The sequence below is a fragment of the Planococcus citri genome, chromosome 1 (genome assembly GCF_950023065.1).
Source record: "Planococcus citri chromosome 1, ihPlaCitr1.1, whole genome shotgun sequence".
Lineage (NCBI taxonomy): Eukaryota > Metazoa > Arthropoda > Insecta > Hemiptera > Pseudococcidae > Planococcus > Planococcus citri.
This window is the reverse complement of record NC_088677.1, coordinates 22,359,404-22,377,600: the sequence shown is the minus strand read 5'-3', so window position 1 is coordinate 22,377,600 and position 18,197 is coordinate 22,359,404. Positions and strand designations below refer to the sequence as shown.

The following is an 18,197-nucleotide window of genomic DNA, read 5'->3' as shown; positions in this document are numbered from 1 at the left end:
TACAATTGTTGAAGTTTCGTTTTTGGCCGAAAATTGCTCCCCTCCCCCCAGAAATTGCAATCATTCTGCCAAAAAGTCTTGCGGAGGGGGCGACAAATTTCTGACTGCCTATAGGGGCGCGAAAATGTTGAATCCGGCCCTGAGCGCGGGAGTCCAAAAAAGTCATTCTCTGCAACCATCGACATTCGACAATGAATTCCAAGAAGATCGGTTTCACACCAAGCAATGCCACTTCAAGTCTTCTGCAAGATCTGCCAATTATTTGCACGATTTTGAATTAGATATCCATTGCACATTGTGAAGAATTTGCTGATGTTGGTGGGAGCCATAGATACAGCATGCGAACCACTGCGAACTCGATGGCATATTACAAGCAACGAATTGGCAACTGTGGGGCATGGTATGGCCCCGAACGCATCGCATTGATTCAATTGCTTGCGTATAGTGGCATTTGTTTCTTTCTTCAGCTGTGTTGTGGAATGCGGCGCGGTACCGTTCTCTCCGTGCTGTGGTCGTATGTCGTATTTCTCAGAAAGTTGATCCAACTGGCTGGCTGGCTGGCTGGCTTTGTCTTTCTCTGGCTCGCTTCGTAATGGTGCGCCAGCATCACAAGATGAGTAATCTAGAAAGAGATGCTGCGAGACCAAGAAGAAAGGTAATACTCACACGATGACACGAAGATCTATGAAGCATGTGTATAGGTGGTGGAGGCGTTTATACACGCGGTGTTAAACGGTCTAGTCCCCAGCCATTCATGTTATTGCTCTCCTTGTTCCCCCCGGCACTCTTCGTAACCATCGGTGAACGCTGTGGAATGCGACTTGTGCACTTTTTAGAGACCTTTTTCTGTTATTTACTGTTTGTATGTCTTTCTTCTTTTTCTCTTCACCGAGATGTTTTAATGGATTGCAGTTGTATTGTTGTATGTGTGTTTGTAGATGTCATGATTTTTCTCTACTGCCGATGATGTACCTCGACTCGTTGTCCGTCCTTAAGTGTGTAGTGTAGTCTCTGGTATGTGTTGCACTGTTGCAGTGTACTAGGCTTCGCCTACCACTAGAGTAATCACGTAACAGTATTTTTTTTCTTCGAGCTGCATAGCGTAAATACATCATTCGTTATTCATTCATTTACCATATTCTCAAACGGAATGATGAATGAGTGAACAGTACGAGTAGGAATGATCAATGATGATTGCCAAGATCAAGACCAGGGTGTCCACCAGCCTGGAAAATTCAGGGAATTTTGGAATTTACAGCATTTCTTACTCAAAACTCAGAGAATTTCGTGAAAACTTACTTCAAACAGATTTTTTCGCAGATGGCTTTTGTCAAAAATTGTCAAATTCCCAAAAATTCTTGCTTTTGCAAAAATTATTGAAGTTTTGCATTTTATCAATTTATGAGTTATGAGTATCATTTAAAAATCTGGCGTTTTTTCAAATTTACTATCAAGGAAAAAGTCTCGCTTTTAGCCTAAATTGTCATGAATTTTCTTTTTTACTTCCAGCAGTTTATGAGTTATGAGTATCATTTAAAAATCTGGCTTTTTTTCAAATTTACTATCAAGGAAAAAGTCTCGCTTTTAGCCTAAATTGTCATGAATTTTCTTTTTTACTTCCGAAAACTCCAACTCTTTTCCAATAATATGTACCTAGTTCTAATAGTAATAATTGCTTAAAAAAAGAAGTTTTCTTTTACTCAAATCTCAATGCTTGGCCCAAAATTGCCATAAAAAAATCGTTTTTTTTTTTCAATCAGAAAAGCTGCAAAATATTTGTACATAGTTTAACTCTTTTGGCAAATATTGGAAAACGGACTGTTTTGGCAGTACCTAAATGCCAAAATGTTTGCTTTTTGCTGAAATTAAACAAGTTTCTATCGAATTAAATTTTTAGGTTTTGATTAAAAACAAGAAGTTCTGTTTTTTTTGATGATTTTTTTCTGCATTAAGATATTGCCCACGTTTTGCCACTTTTTTGAGTTTTTACTTAGGTTACTAAAGTCACTTTTTTTTGAAAAAAAAATGAGTACGAGCCCTGGTATTTCAAAAAAATGATTGATTAAATTTGAAAAAAAAAATGTTGACATTAAAAATACTTATACATATGTATAATATTTCTTTACTAAGTCGTTCTATTTTTCGAATTATGAATTTTTCAAAGCTTTTGCCCTCGTTTCGCTCCCTCATGAAGTGGCACCAAACTAAGATGAGGGTCCCACTAAAAAACAGTGATGGCAAAACTTTTACATTTCAGTTCAAGTTTTTAGTTTTTAGTTTCAGTTTTATTTTTTTCAGTTCAAGTTTTCAGTTTTTAGTTTTAGTTTTATTTTTTTCAGTTCAAGTTTTCTATTTTTAGTTTCAGTTTTACTTTTTTCAATTCAAGTTTTCAGTTTTCAACTTTTCGTAATTTCTTGAGATTCAAAACAAAATGAAAAAAATATTTTTCTTTTCTTTCATGAATTTTCATACACTATTCTAATTATTTACTACTTGGCTACAAAAACTTCAAATTTCAAATTCAAACAGCTCAAACTCAAAAATTATGAATAAATATGCAGGGCTGTGCAGAGAAAATCCGGGCCTTGGGGAGGGGGGCGAAGAAAAGACAAGTTATGCTACTTGGGACTTGGGAGGAGGATTGCATCGTCACAAAAAATTGTTATTTTGCCACAATAATCAAAATTTTAATTAACGTGCTGAGCACTGTAGTATCAAAAAACTTTGAAAATCCATAAAAATCCAGTAGTTCTCAGTGATGGAAAACTGAAACAGAAACTAAAACTGAAACCGGTAAAAAACTTGAACTGAAATGGAGAAACTGAAACTAAAACTGAAATGAAAAAAACTGAAACTGAAAACTTGAACTAAAAAAAGTAAAACTGAAACTAAAAACTGAAAACTTGAACTGAAAAAAATAAAACTGAAACTAAAAACTGAAAACTTGAACTGAAATGTAAAATTTTTGCCATTACTGCAATTATGCCCATATTTCTTCATAATTTCTTGAAGTTTTTGTTGCCAAGTACGGCAAGTAGCAAGCAAAGTAGAGCCTGAAAAATTCACGAACAAAAAGAAAAATTCATTTTTTCCCATTTCTTTTTGAACCTCAAGAAATGATGAAAACTGAAACTGAAACTAAAAACCAGTGATGGCTTTTGTTGCCAAGTACGGCAAGTAGCAAGCAAAGTAGTGTCTGAAAAATTCACGAACAAAAAGAAAAATTCATTTTTTCCCATTTCTTTTTGAACCTCAAGAAATGATGAAAACTGAAACTGAAATGGGAAACTGAAAACTGAAACTAAAAACCAGTGATGGCAAAACTTTTTCATTTCAGTTCAAGTTTTTAGTTTTTAGTTTCAGTTTTATTTTTTTCAGTTCAAGTTTTCAGTTTTTAGTTTCAGTTTTAATTTTTTCAGTTCAAGTTTTTAGTTTCAGTTTTCAGTTTTGGGTTTTTCAGTTCAAGTTTTTAGTTTCAGTTTTCAGTTTTGGTTTTTTCAGTTCAAGTTTTTAGTTTCAGTTTTGCATTTCAGTTTCAGTTTTCCTCATTTGAGGTATTGAGGTTCAAAACGAAATGGAAAAAAAATTTCTTTTCTTTCATGCATTTTTTCATGCATTAATCTTTTCGCGACAACCGCAAAAAATGGTTAAAGACAACCCACATAGGCTCCAATTAAAGTGATTTGTGCTGAAGTTGATTTTTAGCTTTAGCCGTTCCACAGCAATTTCAATTTTCTGGAGAAATGATAAAAAGTTGCTGGAGGCTCCAGAATGACTGGAATTGAGGTTTTGTTTTACGAATTTCGATAGTTGTAAATGAGTTCGAGATGCCATCTGAACCACTTCCCGAGAAAATTTCAATTTTCATCAATATTTTCTATTTTTGGTATTAATTGATAATTTTTTGGATTTTTCAATTTTCAAAAATTCACCAAAAATCAATAAATCAACTTCAGCACTTGAAATTTAGGATTTGGGGTCCTGAGGTGGTCCCCTTTCGATCTAGCTAGCTTTGATTCGTTCATTTTTGTTTCTGCTGGTTCAGGTAGTTCCCTTGTGAGAAGAGAATCAAATTGATAATTGACCCAGGCTGGCAAAGTGAGGGCAAAAGATTGGATAATTTGTTGTTCAAAAAGTAGAACAATATCAATTTTAATGTGAGAAAGAAAATTTGCCATTCGGTTTTTCTGAATTCAACTTTTTCTGAATTTCATCAATGGTTTTTTCAAACTCTGACTCAGCGGAAAGAAGGGATTTAAATTCAAATTGGCCCGAGCGAAGCGAGGGCAAAAGCTTTTGAAAAAAAAGAAAATTTTGAGAATAGATTGATGATTTTGTCTTTGTCGACAAAATTCAGTGAGTGGCAAAACTTTTACATTTCAGTTCAAGTTTTTAGTTTTTAGTTTCAGTTTTATTTTTTTCAGTTCAAGTTTTTAATTTTCAGTTTCAGTTTTATTTTTTTCAGTTCAAGTTTTCAGTTTAAGTATTTCTCATTTCAGTTCTAGTTTCAGTTTTAGTTTCAGTTTCTCCATTTCAGTTCAAGTTTTCAACCAGTTTCAGTTTCAGTTTTCCATCACTGCTAAAAACTTGAACTGAAATTGGAAAAACTGAAACTGAAAACTGAAACTTGAACTAAAAAAAATAAAACTGAAACAAAAACTGAAAACTTGAACTGAAAAAAATAAAATTGAAATGTAAAAGTTTTGCCATCACTGGTAGTTCTGCTCTGTTCAGAAAAAGTGAAAAATTTGCATTTTTTTTGTATACTTACGTCTTACAAGTAGCATCTAGGTCTAGCATTTTGAATGGCCACACGCCACAGCGAAGCAAGTGCAAAAGTTTTCAGTTTTGGAAAATTTGTGATTTAAAAAGTAGAAAAAGTCTGAACAACATCAATTTTTAATTTTTAATGAAAAAATTAGGTTTTTCTGAACTCAACATTTTTCAAATTCAAGTTCAATAGGTTTCTTTTCTTGAAATTGTAACTCTGATAACTGAGAAGAGAATTAAATTGACCCAGGCAAAGCGAGGGCAAAAGATTGGATAATTTGTAGTTCAAAAAGTAGAACAATATCAATTTTAATGAGAGAATTCGCCATTCGGTTTTTCTGATTTCAACTTTTTTTTTCTAAATTTTATCAATGGTTTTTTTAAACTCTGACTCTAAGTCTAAGCGGTAAGAAGGGACTCAAATTGGCCCGAGCGAAGCGAGGGCAAAAGCTTTTGAAAAAAATAAAAATTTTGAGAATGAATAGATTGATGATTTTGTTGACAAAATTCGGTGAATGGCAAAACTTTTACATTTCAGTTCAAGTTTTTAGTTTTTAGTTTCATTTCAGTACAGTTTTATTTTTTTTAGGTCAAGTTTTCATTTTTCAACCAGTTTCAGTTTTCCATCACTGCTAAAAAAAAACAAAATTCAAATTCAAATTCAAATATTTATTGCAGGTCACAGCTTTCGCTGCATTTACAATGTCATATAAAATATAGGTACTAATACAGATAGGTATCAATAACATATAGCATACAGGCCATTTTTTCAATGTTACATACATTTATAGAAGGGTTTAAAATGATAAAAATTATTGAAAATGGAATTAAAAAAGAAAAGAAATACCTACATAAATGAAATAAAATAATGAAAATAAATGAATAAAAAAAGCAAAAAGAAAACAAAGAAAACAAGTAAACTTATGCGTTTAGCTGCAGCATTATTCTTCAACATCATAGAACGCATATCTCTGTAGCCAATTTTTTAGTTTCTTTTTAAAAAGGTTTTTGGATTGTATATTTTTTAGTTCTTGTGGTATTTTATTATAGATTTTTGAGGCCATGAAATCAACGTTATTTTGCATAAATTTTGTTCTTAAATTTTCACCTATTGCCAAATGTTTGAATCTTGTTTCATATGTGTGAGAAGGTACCTTGAGATTTATTATTCCATTCTTTATCATAATACACAGTTGAAGTATGTACTCACACGGAGCTGGCAGTATGTTGTTTTCAATAAAGACTGGTTTACAGGATTCTCTTGGATGTTTTCGAAACATTATTCTTACAGCTCTTTTTTGTATTAGTAGTACACGTTGGAGTAGACTGGGATTACCACCCCAAAGTGCTATTTCATAGCTCAGATTAGAATGAAATAGGCCAAAATATGCAAGTTTTAAAGTGTGAGAGTGTGTTATTTCATCGGAGCTGTCGTATTAAGTAGGTATAAGTGGAAAGTTTTTTGATTAAATGGTCCACTTGGTTATTCCATTTCAAGTCAGAGTCTATTAGAACTCCTAGAAATTTAGTTGAATCTATTATTCTGTAACTTTCTGTTATAGAAGAAGGTACCTTACCAAATCCCAGGAAATGCGTTTCATTTAAATTTAGTATCATTTTGTTTGCCGAAAACCAAGCTATCAACCTATTCATAATGCCCTGAACATGATTGCTATCAACACCTTCATCTATTTCTAGAAGAGCTGTTGTATCATCCGCAAATTCTGTGAGGCTGTATCCAAAATAAGGTGATAAATCATTGATATAAATAATAAAGAATAGTGGACCTAAGATGGATCCTTGAAGTACCCCTTGCTTAATAGGTTCCACATCAGAAAATGTGCTATTGTTGATTTTTACAATTTGGGCTCTATCAGATAAGTAGCTCTTAACCCAATCTAATAGTATACCTCTAACACCATATCTCTCCAATTTTTCTAGCAGAATGTTGTGGTCAACCCTATCAAAAGCCTTAGACAGGTCACAAAGAACTGCTAATAGATTTTTTTTTCTGTTGGAGACCATTCAATACCTCATGAACAAATTTATAGATTGCAGAAGTGGTATTCATGTTTTTCCGAAAGCCAAACTGGGATGGGTGGAGTAATTTATATTTTTCAAAGAAATCTGCTAATCTTTTGTGGAATATTTTTTCAAACACTTTAGAGAAAACTGGGAACTGGGGTGATTGATATTGGTCTGTAATTATTCAGTTTATCTCTCTCTCCATTTTTAAAGACAGGTGTTACTACACTAGTTTTCATTTCATGTGGATAAACACCCTTTTCAATGGATTCATTGAAGAGTATGGCGAGGGGGTAAGCAACAAAAGGGGCAGAGAGTTTCAGTGTGTTAACATCAATACCAAGATGATCTTTTGATGTGGAATTTTTGAGGGAATTTATTATGCTGAGTACTTCATACATGTTGGTAGGTTCACAAAAAAAAGAGGGGAGTGTGTGATTTACTAGTGAGAGAGGGTCAAGGCCATGTGACATTTGGGGGTGATCTGGTAATTTTGTGAAGAATGAGTTGAATAGTTGAGCAATTTCGTAGGGTTCTTTTGTTGAGGTGTTGCTGTTTGCAATAATTTCAATTGAATGATGATTTGGTCTATGGTTTATAATTTCCCATGCTGTCTTATTATAGTTACATGAGGCCAAGATTTTACTATCAATTGCATGTTTTTTAGCTGAGGCCACTAAACGTTTGTACTCAGTTTTTTTAACTTTATATTTTTCTTTCAAATATGGTGATTGGATTAGTTGACCAAATTCTCGAATATCTTCTAGCTCCTGTTTTAATTTTTTCAGTTCAACTTTGAAGTGGGGTGCAAATTTTGTGTTCACTTGTTTTGATGGGTAGTTTTTAGTCACTGTAGGGAAGGATTGTTGGAAATATTTTACATATGTATTTTGAAAATTACTAAACTTCAACTGAAAGTCATTACCCTGAAGCATGCTTTCCCAGTCTACTGTTTCCAGAGAGTTAACAAACAACTCTTTATTATGATTACTAAAATTACGAGTTTTAAAGCTAAATGATTTTGTTTCAGTTGATCTAGACTCCAGTGATATTGCTAAAATTATCCCATCATGGTCAGAGATATGCGTCCTACAAACATTTACTTTGAAAAACATACTTTTATCACATAAAAAATTATCCAGACAATTATTCAGCCTAGTTGGCTCTTTGCAGCATAGGAGTAGGTTGTATGATATGACCATATCGAAAAGTTTTTGAGAGGTACTGGAATTAACTAAAGTGTTTATATTCAAATCCCTTCCAATTACCAGTTTTTTCCCCAAATTTTGGGAGTGAGATATTGCCTCTTCTATTTTATTAAAGAAGACATCCAAATCACCAGTAGGAGGCCTATATACAGAGAGTATATTGATGCCACTCTTGGTAAGATTTACCCCACTGATTTCGATATCTCCCTCCACTGAGAGTTGACATATTTCATCTAGATTTTTATAGGCAGTATCAAGACACAAAAAAATTGTTCCCACCAAGTACAACTATGAAATAAGGGCCATTCTATTAAGTATTTCTATTTAGCACACAGTCATGTTTGAAAAAAAAAATGCACAATTTTAGAGACCCATGACCCATTAACGACATATTATTTTGTCGCTCATGATGTTCGAAAAAATTTGACACGTGACACCCCCTACCCAGCTACTTTTGAAGGGTCTGGAAAATTAGAGAAATTGGTCCGGACTCCGGAAAGCCTGAAAAAGTCATGGAAAATCATTTCCATACAAGGGTGAACACCCAGAACACCCTGATTAATCTTGAATCCTGAATAATGATTCTTGTTCATGGCTCAAGCGTTCTTCATGCTCTAAAAAAATTCAAGGTCAAGGACAGAAAAAAAAGAAAAGAAAAACTGAAAAACTTTTAAAAGTTTAACAACAGTTTGATAATTTGGCAAAGCTGCGCGCGCATTCTTTTCAAAGAATTCCACTAGCGCCACCGTCAACTGTCAAGGACAAGGACCAAGGCAAAGAGCAAAGGAGAGCGAGAGAAAAAAACGGAAGAAGTTAGGCATTCATTCATCCAAATTCCAAGTATTTAGTTTAGTACACGTACACGTGTTGGAGTAGTTCGTTAAAAATCTTCGCGTTAGCAGCTTTGTTAAAAACTTTTTTGCTTTTATTTCGCTCGAATCAGTACAAATTTTTGCCCTAATTTTATGAACTGTTGTGATCTCATGCTGTGTTTTTATCTTAAGACAGGGTGAGTTGAGAGTTTTCACTTTTCACTTTTCAGTCATTTAGTGAGTACAATGTTTTGTTCATTGTGGTTCGCATGTTTGAAGAGGACAATTTCATATCACATTATTTTTGTTCGAGTTCGAGAGAACAATGTATCTTTTACTTATACTTCATTAGTTCATTACGTTTGAAAATAACAGCGTTGCTACTATACATTGTGTAGTTTTAAAATAATAATACAATATTGTATACGCCGGTAACGATGACAACAGACAACGGTATGTCTAGACTGAAATAAGAACCGGTTGATTCGGCGCGGCGAAAAAAAAATATGTAAGAATTGCCTAAGAATTGCCCTGTCGTAAAATTTCGCCAGCCAGCGATATACGTATAGTTTTGTGATAATGGTGCTCGGTAGTTGGTATATCGTGCCAGTTGTATGCTTGTCGACGATGCTTGTGAAATTACACGATTGATAATTTTTTTATCTACAGTAACGAGTAAAATCGTCAAGTTACTGCTGCAGTGTAATTTCTAAAGGTAAATAAATTTTTCGTTTTTGTTCCTACAGATGACTCCATTACCAAATAATTCGGCGGAGGGCTTTTATCACAGCTCTCAAATGGATGAAGATTTGACATCGGAGTGCTCTTCGGGTTACAGCAGTCAGAGGAGTCAGGACGGTTCGGTGAATTTGTTAGATGAAATCGACCGTCTAAAAACGATGACCGACTGGTCGACTCCTTTCGCCGATAAACGTTCCTTAGCAGCGGCCGGCTTTTTCTATATCCATTACGAAAACACCGGCGATCTAATCAAGTGTCCTTTTTGTCATATCGAGGTGACCAGATCGAATTGGGAACAAGGTGCTGATCCTTTCGAACTTCATAGTCGAGTTTCGCCCATATGCTCTTATATGAATCGAATGAAATCGAGAACTACCACCGATTGCTTGTTGCCGTCTCGTAATACGTCGAGTATGTGTTTATTTTCTTCTTACTAAACTCTGATGCATGTATAGTTGTACATATCATGTTCAGAAAATGGTCAGAAATGTTCATTCATTACCGGTTAAATATGATTTTAAATTAATGTTTGATTTTTGTCTTTCGTAGACCTGAATAATGTTGTTGAAAATAGAAGACCGTCGATACCTTCGAATAGTGAACGACAATCGCTGTTCCCAATTAACACTAGTTCTACGCCTGTATTTCGTGATTACGTTACCTTCGATAATAGAATAAAGTCATACGAATTCTCGAAATGGCCGAGTAATTTCAAATCGCAGCCGGATACGCTGAGTAAAGCTGGATTTTTCTATTTAGGTAAATTATATTATTAATTGTTCATCTCGAGGTGAAAAGAACTTACTGTGGGTGCAGTTCGATTAATTAATATTTTTCTTATCATCTCAGGTCTAGGAGGAACGAAATCAGCGTGTTTCCAATGCGGCGGTGCGATTATGTTTCAAGAAAATGATGACGCGTTCGTAGAGCACAGGCACTTTTTCCCCACATGTATGTTCGTCGTGAAACACGAGATTCTCGAAGCTGCCAACAAACTAGAAGAGAAAATAGCGATGATTACTTCATGTACGCCGAGTCGACCAGAACCGAATCTACGTTTACGTACAGCAAATTTGGACCTATCGCTAGAGTCGGATCGACTGAAGACGTTCCACGATTGGCATTACTCGTTTATCGATAAGAACGAGCTGGCCGAAGCCGGATTTTACTACACCGGTAAAGGCGACCAAGTCACGTGTTACGAGTGCGATACTGAGATCGGTGAGTGGGAACCAGGCGATTATCCGGCAGCCGAACATTTAAAACATTGGCCCGATTGTGCGTTGGCACCGCTGTTAAGGGAGTTACTCAAAAAGAAAACCGGCTGTTCTGAGCCTATGCAGACTCCTGCTTCGTTGTCAAATGGTGAGTTTGTTGCTTCGAGTGTTGAAATATGTATTTGCGTAATCGTGGAGTATTGGTATTGATTTTCTGTGTGTAATTTGTGCAGCTTTTGATACTTGTGGTCTTCACGATGTTCCGAATCAGCAGCCAACCAAATATCCCAAGTATTCGATGCTCGAACATCGTATCAGTTCATTTAGAAATTGGCCACAACAATATAGAATTCAACCAAAGACGTTATGGGAAGCTGGTTTCTTTTATGCTGGTAAACTATGTCTTTTAGAACTGGTTGTATTTTGTTTTCTGTGACACTATTTAGAAAATTATGATGGATTATTGTTGGGTACTTCCAAAAAAATATTTTTGAGCGGAATTTCCGCCCCCCCCGGCCTCCCTAGGACAAGCTAGAATAATTCTGTATCCATGAGTAGTGGGGAGAAAATTCTGGTACTACGCGGAATGTATAGGTAAAGCCTGGGCCATTCGACACGATTTTTTTCAAAATTTTTCATCACAGTGGTGGGGTAAAATTGACAAAAGAAAACTTCGAACCTCCACAACTCCCTAGCTTTTGTCGAAATTGTCAAATAAGCACTTGGCCATAATTTTCAAAAAATACATTTTCTTCTGAGGTTATCAAATAAGTCTTAATACTTTTTGTAAAAATGAACAAAAAACTCTGTTGTTGGTCAAAATTTCAGAAATTCTCATTTTTGCCAAAATTATCAAAAAATATTTACTTTTTGTGAAAATTTCCAAAAAAGCCCCTGTTTTTTGCCAAAATGTTCAAAAAATCTTATCGACAGAATAATTGTTTAAAAAAGTCCCATTTTTGTTAAAATTACACAGAATTTTCTTTTTGAAAAAAAGTATTAAAAATACCAACTTTAGTCAAAATTTCTAAAAAAAAGTTTTGTTTTTTGCCAAAATTGACGAAAAATACATTTTTTTTTGACGTTATTAAAACGTCCTAATATTTTTTGTAAAAATTAACAAAAAACCCTGTTGTTGGTCAAAATTTTAAAAATTCCCATTTTTGCCAAAATTATAAAAAAATATTTACTGTTTGTAAAAATTTCCAAAAAAACCACTGTTTTTTGCTAAAATGTTCAAAAAATCTTATCGCTATAATAATTGTTTAAAAAGTCCCGTTTTCGTTAAAACTACACAGAATTTTCTTTTTAAAAAAAATTATCAAAAATTCCAACTTTTGTCAAAATTGCCAAAAAAAAGTCATGTTTTTTGCCAAAATTGTTGAAAAATACACTTTTTGACGTTAGTATCAAAAAAGTCCTAATATTTTTTGCAAAAATAACCAACAAACTTTGTAAGTAGTAAAAATTTTGGAAATTCCTGCCTACTTTTGCCCAATTATCATAACAAGTCCTCGTTATGTTTTCTGACAGAACAGAATTGCCTAAAAGTTCGGTTTTTGCATAAATTGTCGAAATTGTAAAGAAGTTCATTTTTTGTCAAAATTATAAAAAACTCCTAACTTTTGTAAAAATTGCCAAAGAACTCATACTTTTTGCCAAAATGTTCAAAAAATACGGTCGTCAAAATTGGAAAAAAATTATTGCTTTTGCCAAAATTATCGTTAAAAGTCCTGTTTGTTGTCAAATCATTGTCAAAATTATTTTTTTTTGCAAAAATTCCATTCTATGCCAAAATGGTCAATAAAATCTTGTTGTTAACCGAAATAGCCTGAAAGTACAGCTTCTGCAAAAATTGACAAAAAGTCCTAACGTTTGTCAGAATTTGTCTAAAAAGTGCTGCTTTTTCCATTTTTAGAATCAATCTTCGTAATTTTAAATTTTCCCTCACGATTTCCTCTTCTATTCATTTTTCTAGGTCTCTTTAAAAATAAAATAATTCTGACCCGAAAAAAATGTGCAATTACACTTACTAATATTTTTTTAGAATATTTAAAATGTTGAAGAACCAACAAAAATGCTAAAAAATTGATTTTTTTAACGATTTGTCCCTGTTGATAGGTCAATTTTGGTCAACATTTTTCCGGCCTCTCATTGTCAAGCCAAAAATTCGTCAATTATTTAATGGTTTGTTTTCCATTGAAAAATATCAATTGTGTAATTTATCATATGTATTAGACTATTTTTGGAATCACTTTTTCTCATTCACGTTCACGAGACGTTTACCTGATTTTTCTATAATCGCGTTAATTACTTACCTTTTGATTTTGGGACAATAATCTGATTTTGAACCAATCCATGATCTAGAACGAATTTTAGATGACTTTTTAGTACAATTTTGTTTTTTTTTCAAAGATTTTGAATTTTGGTGAGATTTGTTGAACACGTGTTTATGATACTTTTTGGATTTGAAAAAAATGTTGTTAAAATTGTTGAAAACTGAAATTGAAATCGAAATCTGTATTTTCGGCAATTACTAATTTTGAGTTAGACTTCTGAACAATTTTTAGGTAATTTGCCCTTTCTTGGTAACTTTTTGTAAGTTTGACTTGCGATATTTTCATTTTGAAGAATTTTTTTCACCATACCAAGCATTATTGCGCTGACCTGAATTTGAATTTTTTTGGTGTTTTTTTATTCACAGAGCTCATAAAATCCTTGCGAATTTGACAACCTTTCGAGCACGTTTTTTAGGGTGAAATTTGACGCTCGGCATTTTTTGTTCTATACATTTTTTGCATAATTTTGCAAAAAAAATATAATCTTTTTGCAGACCAAATTTTAATTTTATGAATTCATAGAAAGAAAGTACTTGTGAAAAAACAAATTTTGGCGAAAACAGTTTTTGTAATCAACCCTTAAATCCGGAACTGTGACGGCTCAAAGTTTTCTTTGGTCAATTTTACCCCCTCCACTATGATGAAAAATTTTGAAAAAAATCGTGTTGAAAGGCCCAAGCTTCCCTTACGCATTCCGCGTGGTATCAGAATTTTCTCACCACTACTGATGCAGACAGAATTTTTTTTCGTAAAAACACATTTTTTGGCTATATACTGTCCAGAAAAGGTGAGTTAGGGGGCGTTAATTCCCCTCGACAATTTTTTTGAAGGTATCCAACAATAATCCATCATAATTTTCCAATAATCTTGGAACAGGGCCATTTCGCCCATTTTACCTGGGAAATACCCTTATAACACTATTTTTGTAAATTTGATATCAGGTATCAACGACCATTGCATATGCTACCAATGCGGTACCGGTCTGAAAGATTGGAAAGAACAGGATGACCCGTGGACAGAGCACGCTTTGTGGCATCCGGAATGCGATCACCTTGTTTCGGTCAAAGGTAGTGCCTTTGTGAATGACGTTCGGCCCAACATACGCGATACATCGGTTTTATCGGAAGAGGTACGTCGATGTATTAAATGCGTTGGCGTGTTTAGGAGATGGATTGAAAATATCCTTGCTCGTGTACGATCGTTGAGAATTAGTTCATGTTTTAAGTAGTAAATCAATACAAAGTACACTACTTATAGTCGCTTTCTCCATCGAAATTCTATTAAAATTTCGTTATTTATGTGCATTGTGCACCCTCATTTATTGATGTTCACCCTTGCCCAAGCTCCAATCTGTGGAGAGCCAAGTTAGGTAGGTAAATGAGCCCATTTTATTTTCTACTATTTTTTTCGCTTATTCTGGCATCGACAATATTATAACATGTCTCTGCTCTCGCTTCTACGAGTAATATGGATTCCATCGTCATTTTCCGTATTATTTTGGAATGAAATAACGCCATAGCGAGCGAAGAGGAATCCATTTCGTCTGAAACGCGCCTTCGCTTGTTTACTAATTGAATAATTCCTACTCGAAATAATCCAATTCGATGACTAATCGATTTTTTTCTTACTTTTCGCAGGAAATCAGAGACGCTCTCGTTACGTTGCAAAATTTACTTGGAGCGTTGAATCTACCAGAGTCTAATAATATGTAAGTTGCAAATCTATCGTAATAAAACTCTTTCGTTCGGACGTATACGGGCCGAAGTAAAAATATAAAAAAAACAACATCACCAAAATCATCATTATCACAGCGATGAAAATGACCGAATTTTTTTGTTTTGTGTTTGTTTGACAAAGAGGTAATGTTAACGAAAACCAAAGCTGTGATATTAAAAACGACGCTGTTGCCTCGTCGAACCGGGGCGCATCAGTCAGTATAGCAGATGAAGATTCGGACAATAATGAGAACAACGACGAGAAACACAAATTATTGTGTAAAATCTGTTTCGTAAACAACTGGAGCAAATTGTTGTACCCTTGCGGACACGTGGCGTGCGGCAGTTGCGCCAAGAATATTGTAAATTGCGGTTTTTGTCGTAGGCCTATTTTGGATCGGGTTCAAATGTACGTTGAGTAGATCCGCGCTGATCGTACCGTTCGACTGACTCTGAGTGAGTTTTCATTTTCATTCTAAGAACTAAGTGATCATGTTTTTTTTTCTTCGTTAAATACATGTGAAAGTTGTTTTGTATTATTGTCTTGATTTTATTCGTTGATTACTATATATATATTTTTTTTTCCAAATCATTTGTACCTAATTCACGATATTTGGTTCCATCGAATTTTTTCCACTAAGGATTCAATCTATTTCACGGAGGTTGATATTGACTTTTATAATGAGTTTGTTTGTTTTTCTCTCCAAAGAGTGGTTTTTAAATTTTAAGAATTTGTTTACTGGGCGGTTGCGTCGATTCAGAGATACCGGAATTCTGAACATGGAGTACGATTTCAAACCTAGGGTCATTCCATGTCATTTCCACCAAAAAAATGCGATTTTTAAAGTCATGTCTTTCAATTTTGCTGAAATTTTTTTTACAATGTCCACCCACCCAATGGCTTTTTTCACCGACTGGTGAAAAATAAAAAACAATTTCTTATTGTTTTTGTCCCAAATTTCAGAATTTGAATGATGAGTTCAGAGTTTTTAAAAATAAAAAGAAGCGAGGGCAGTTTGAGAAGTTGAGTTTCTTCTGATGAAATGTGCGTTTCTCAGCTTAAACTTTCTTAAAACTTGAATGATATATTTTTTTAAAAGTTGAATTTGAAAAAAAAAAACAAAACACAGGGACCCAAACGAAGCGAAGGCAAAAGGTGTAAAAAATTCGTATTTTGAAGAAATAAAAAATGTTTTTTATTGACGAGCCAATTTTTTGACTCTACAACCACAATTTTGGAATTTGAATATTGGATTCCTGTTAGATATTCATTCGTAGTAAAAAGATAATGATTACGCGTGTGACAAATTAACGATGGCGATAGAGAATATGACATTGAATATTCCGGCGTCTTTGGCATTTCGAATACTTTAACTAGGTTGTGGTGTTTTAATACTCGAAACTATGTTAATGTTGGGTAGAGATTATAAAAGTCTCATAATACATATTTGATATTGCATTGAAGTACCTACCTAGTTCCACGAGGAAGTGTCAAAATACTCGAATTAGGCATGGTTATCACTTTTACTTTTCTATGTCATGTTGCTGTTTAGTAATAATAATCAACGGATATTCTGTGCGACGAGAAATATCTATAAAAACAAATTAAAACACTAACAGTCGAGCAACGTTGTTGTTGTTGTCGCTGTGGCTTGGTACTTGGTACCTAGAGTAGAGCTAGAGATACTCACACTTTGGTCACTGATACCGTATGATACTTTCTCTGATGCATTTGATTGAGACTAAGGAACTACCTTTCTCGGTAACAGTCTGGTAAATTGAGAATTCCAAATGCGGTTTAAAATCAAGGTTAATTTCATTTTGAAATAATTTCCTTGTATCACTTTAGGTTTTTCGCGTAATAATAATTATCAAGTTTTTGCGGGTGTCGGGCTAAATCTAATTATGGTGATAATGAAAGTTGTTTTGGAAAATAGATTCGGTGGTCATCCTGAACGTCTGTATAGGAAGTAAACAGTGTTTTTAACCCGTGTGGTTATTTTGTTAGCAATTTATTGTAAAGACAAATAGCATAAAGGAAACTTCATCAGGTGGTTATAACTGTTCATGCCTGTTAAAAAACTAAATTGTTTCATCATCTGAGGTTACGTAGATTACAAGAATGCTATTCAACGAATGAAAGAGTAAAATTAATAAATCAACCGTGAACTTGATTTTTAGGTTTATGTAATTTTCAGTCCAGTAGTTACATAGTGAAGAGGCATAGCCTATGAGGACTTGGGGGTCATTCCACCTCAATTCGACCAACGTTTTTGAGTCAAGTCCTTCGATTTCGCTCAAATTCTTCTTACAATGTCTACCCACCCAATAAGTAAGAAACCTGCAATCAGTTTGGTCCCAACCCCTCGGTGGGCAGGTGGGGGAGGGGCTTCAATTATTTTTACATTGTCTCGAGGCACTCAACTTCAGCACAGCATATCTCCAAAGCTATGATACTTTGATCAAAACTGATTTCACAGTTCAAAAAGACATTGCATTTTGAACTTTTTAAGTATTTTGAAATTTTCAAAAGTCGAAAGTTGAACATTCCAATTGAGAGTTCAAATTTCAAAATGGCGCTGTAAGTGGGAACTACTATTTAAAATTCTGAAAAAATTTCCATACATGTACTTTTTGATGCTTTTTCAAAATATTCAATTTTTGGAGATGGGATTTTCAATGGACGGGAAGCATCCCCACCCCAAATTTGGGCAAACCTTTGAAAAAAAATATCAGGGGCATGTGATATATCGAATTGTATGTTTTTTGGTGACGCTGAACACAAATGTGACATCAGATTTTTGATTGGGCCCCATCCACGCCCTCCCAACACGCATGAAACAAATTTTTAGCCATTGGGGGAGGTTTTGAGAGCCGTGGGTGAGGTGAATTTGAAAAACAAAGGCTATATTCGTGTTCAGCGATATCAAAAACATACTATTTCATATGTCACTTGAATGAAACCATTTTTTTACTTTTACCCCCTTTGGGGAGGTGCTGAGAGCCGTGGATAAGGTCTAATCAAAAATCTGACGTCATATTCGTGTTCAGCGTTCCCACAAACATGCTATTTCATGTGTCGCACAAACAGAACACTTTTTTGAACTTTTTCCTCATTTAGGAAGTTGCTGGGGGCCGTGGATGGGGTCCAATATTAGAAATCTGACGTCATATTCGTGTTCAGCGTCACCAAAAACATACATTTCGATATATCACATGCCCAAGAATTTTTTTTTGAAGTTTTGCCCAAATTTGTGGGTGGGGATGCTGCTCCCCATCAACAGTATGACACAAAAGTAGTGCTCGGTGGCTTCTATTTCTGAGTGGAAAGAGCTAGCGAAATGAATGAAGCGGCGCGCGTTGAGTAGGA

At 34.4% G+C, this 18,197-nt stretch overlaps 1 protein-coding gene across 1 annotated transcript; it reads left to right on the top strand.

The window, feature by feature from the left end:
- The first annotated feature begins 9,304 nt into the window (after positions 1 to 9,304).
- Positions 9,305 to 15,363, top strand: LOC135849878 (baculoviral IAP repeat-containing protein 7-like). Its single transcript, XM_065370508.1, has 8 exons — positions 9,305 to 9,323; positions 9,562 to 9,967; positions 10,106 to 10,315; positions 10,406 to 10,921; positions 11,007 to 11,165; positions 14,054 to 14,241; positions 14,750 to 14,820; positions 14,970 to 15,363. Exons 2-8 carry the CDS (start codon positions 9,562 to 9,564, stop codon positions 15,247 to 15,249), a joined length of 1,830 nt encoding a protein of 609 aa, XP_065226580.1. The 5' UTR covers positions 9,305 to 9,323; the 3' UTR covers positions 15,250 to 15,363.
- Positions 15,364 to 18,197: the final 2,834 nt, after the last annotated feature.

Bases quoted from the DNA above. Each gene is read 5' to 3' on its own strand.
- LOC135849878 (XM_065370508.1), top strand. From the start codon at position 9,562: ATGACTCCATTACCAAATAATTCGGCGGAGGGCTTTTATCACAGCTCT. The intron at 10,922-11,006 runs GTGAGTTTGTTG...TAATTTGTGCAG, and splicing joins TCCTGCTTCGTTGTCAAATG to CTTTTGATACTTGTGGTCTT. The intron at 11,166-14,053 runs GTAAACTATGTC...ATTTGATATCAG, and splicing joins AGCTGGTTTCTTTTATGCTG to GTATCAACGACCATTGCATA.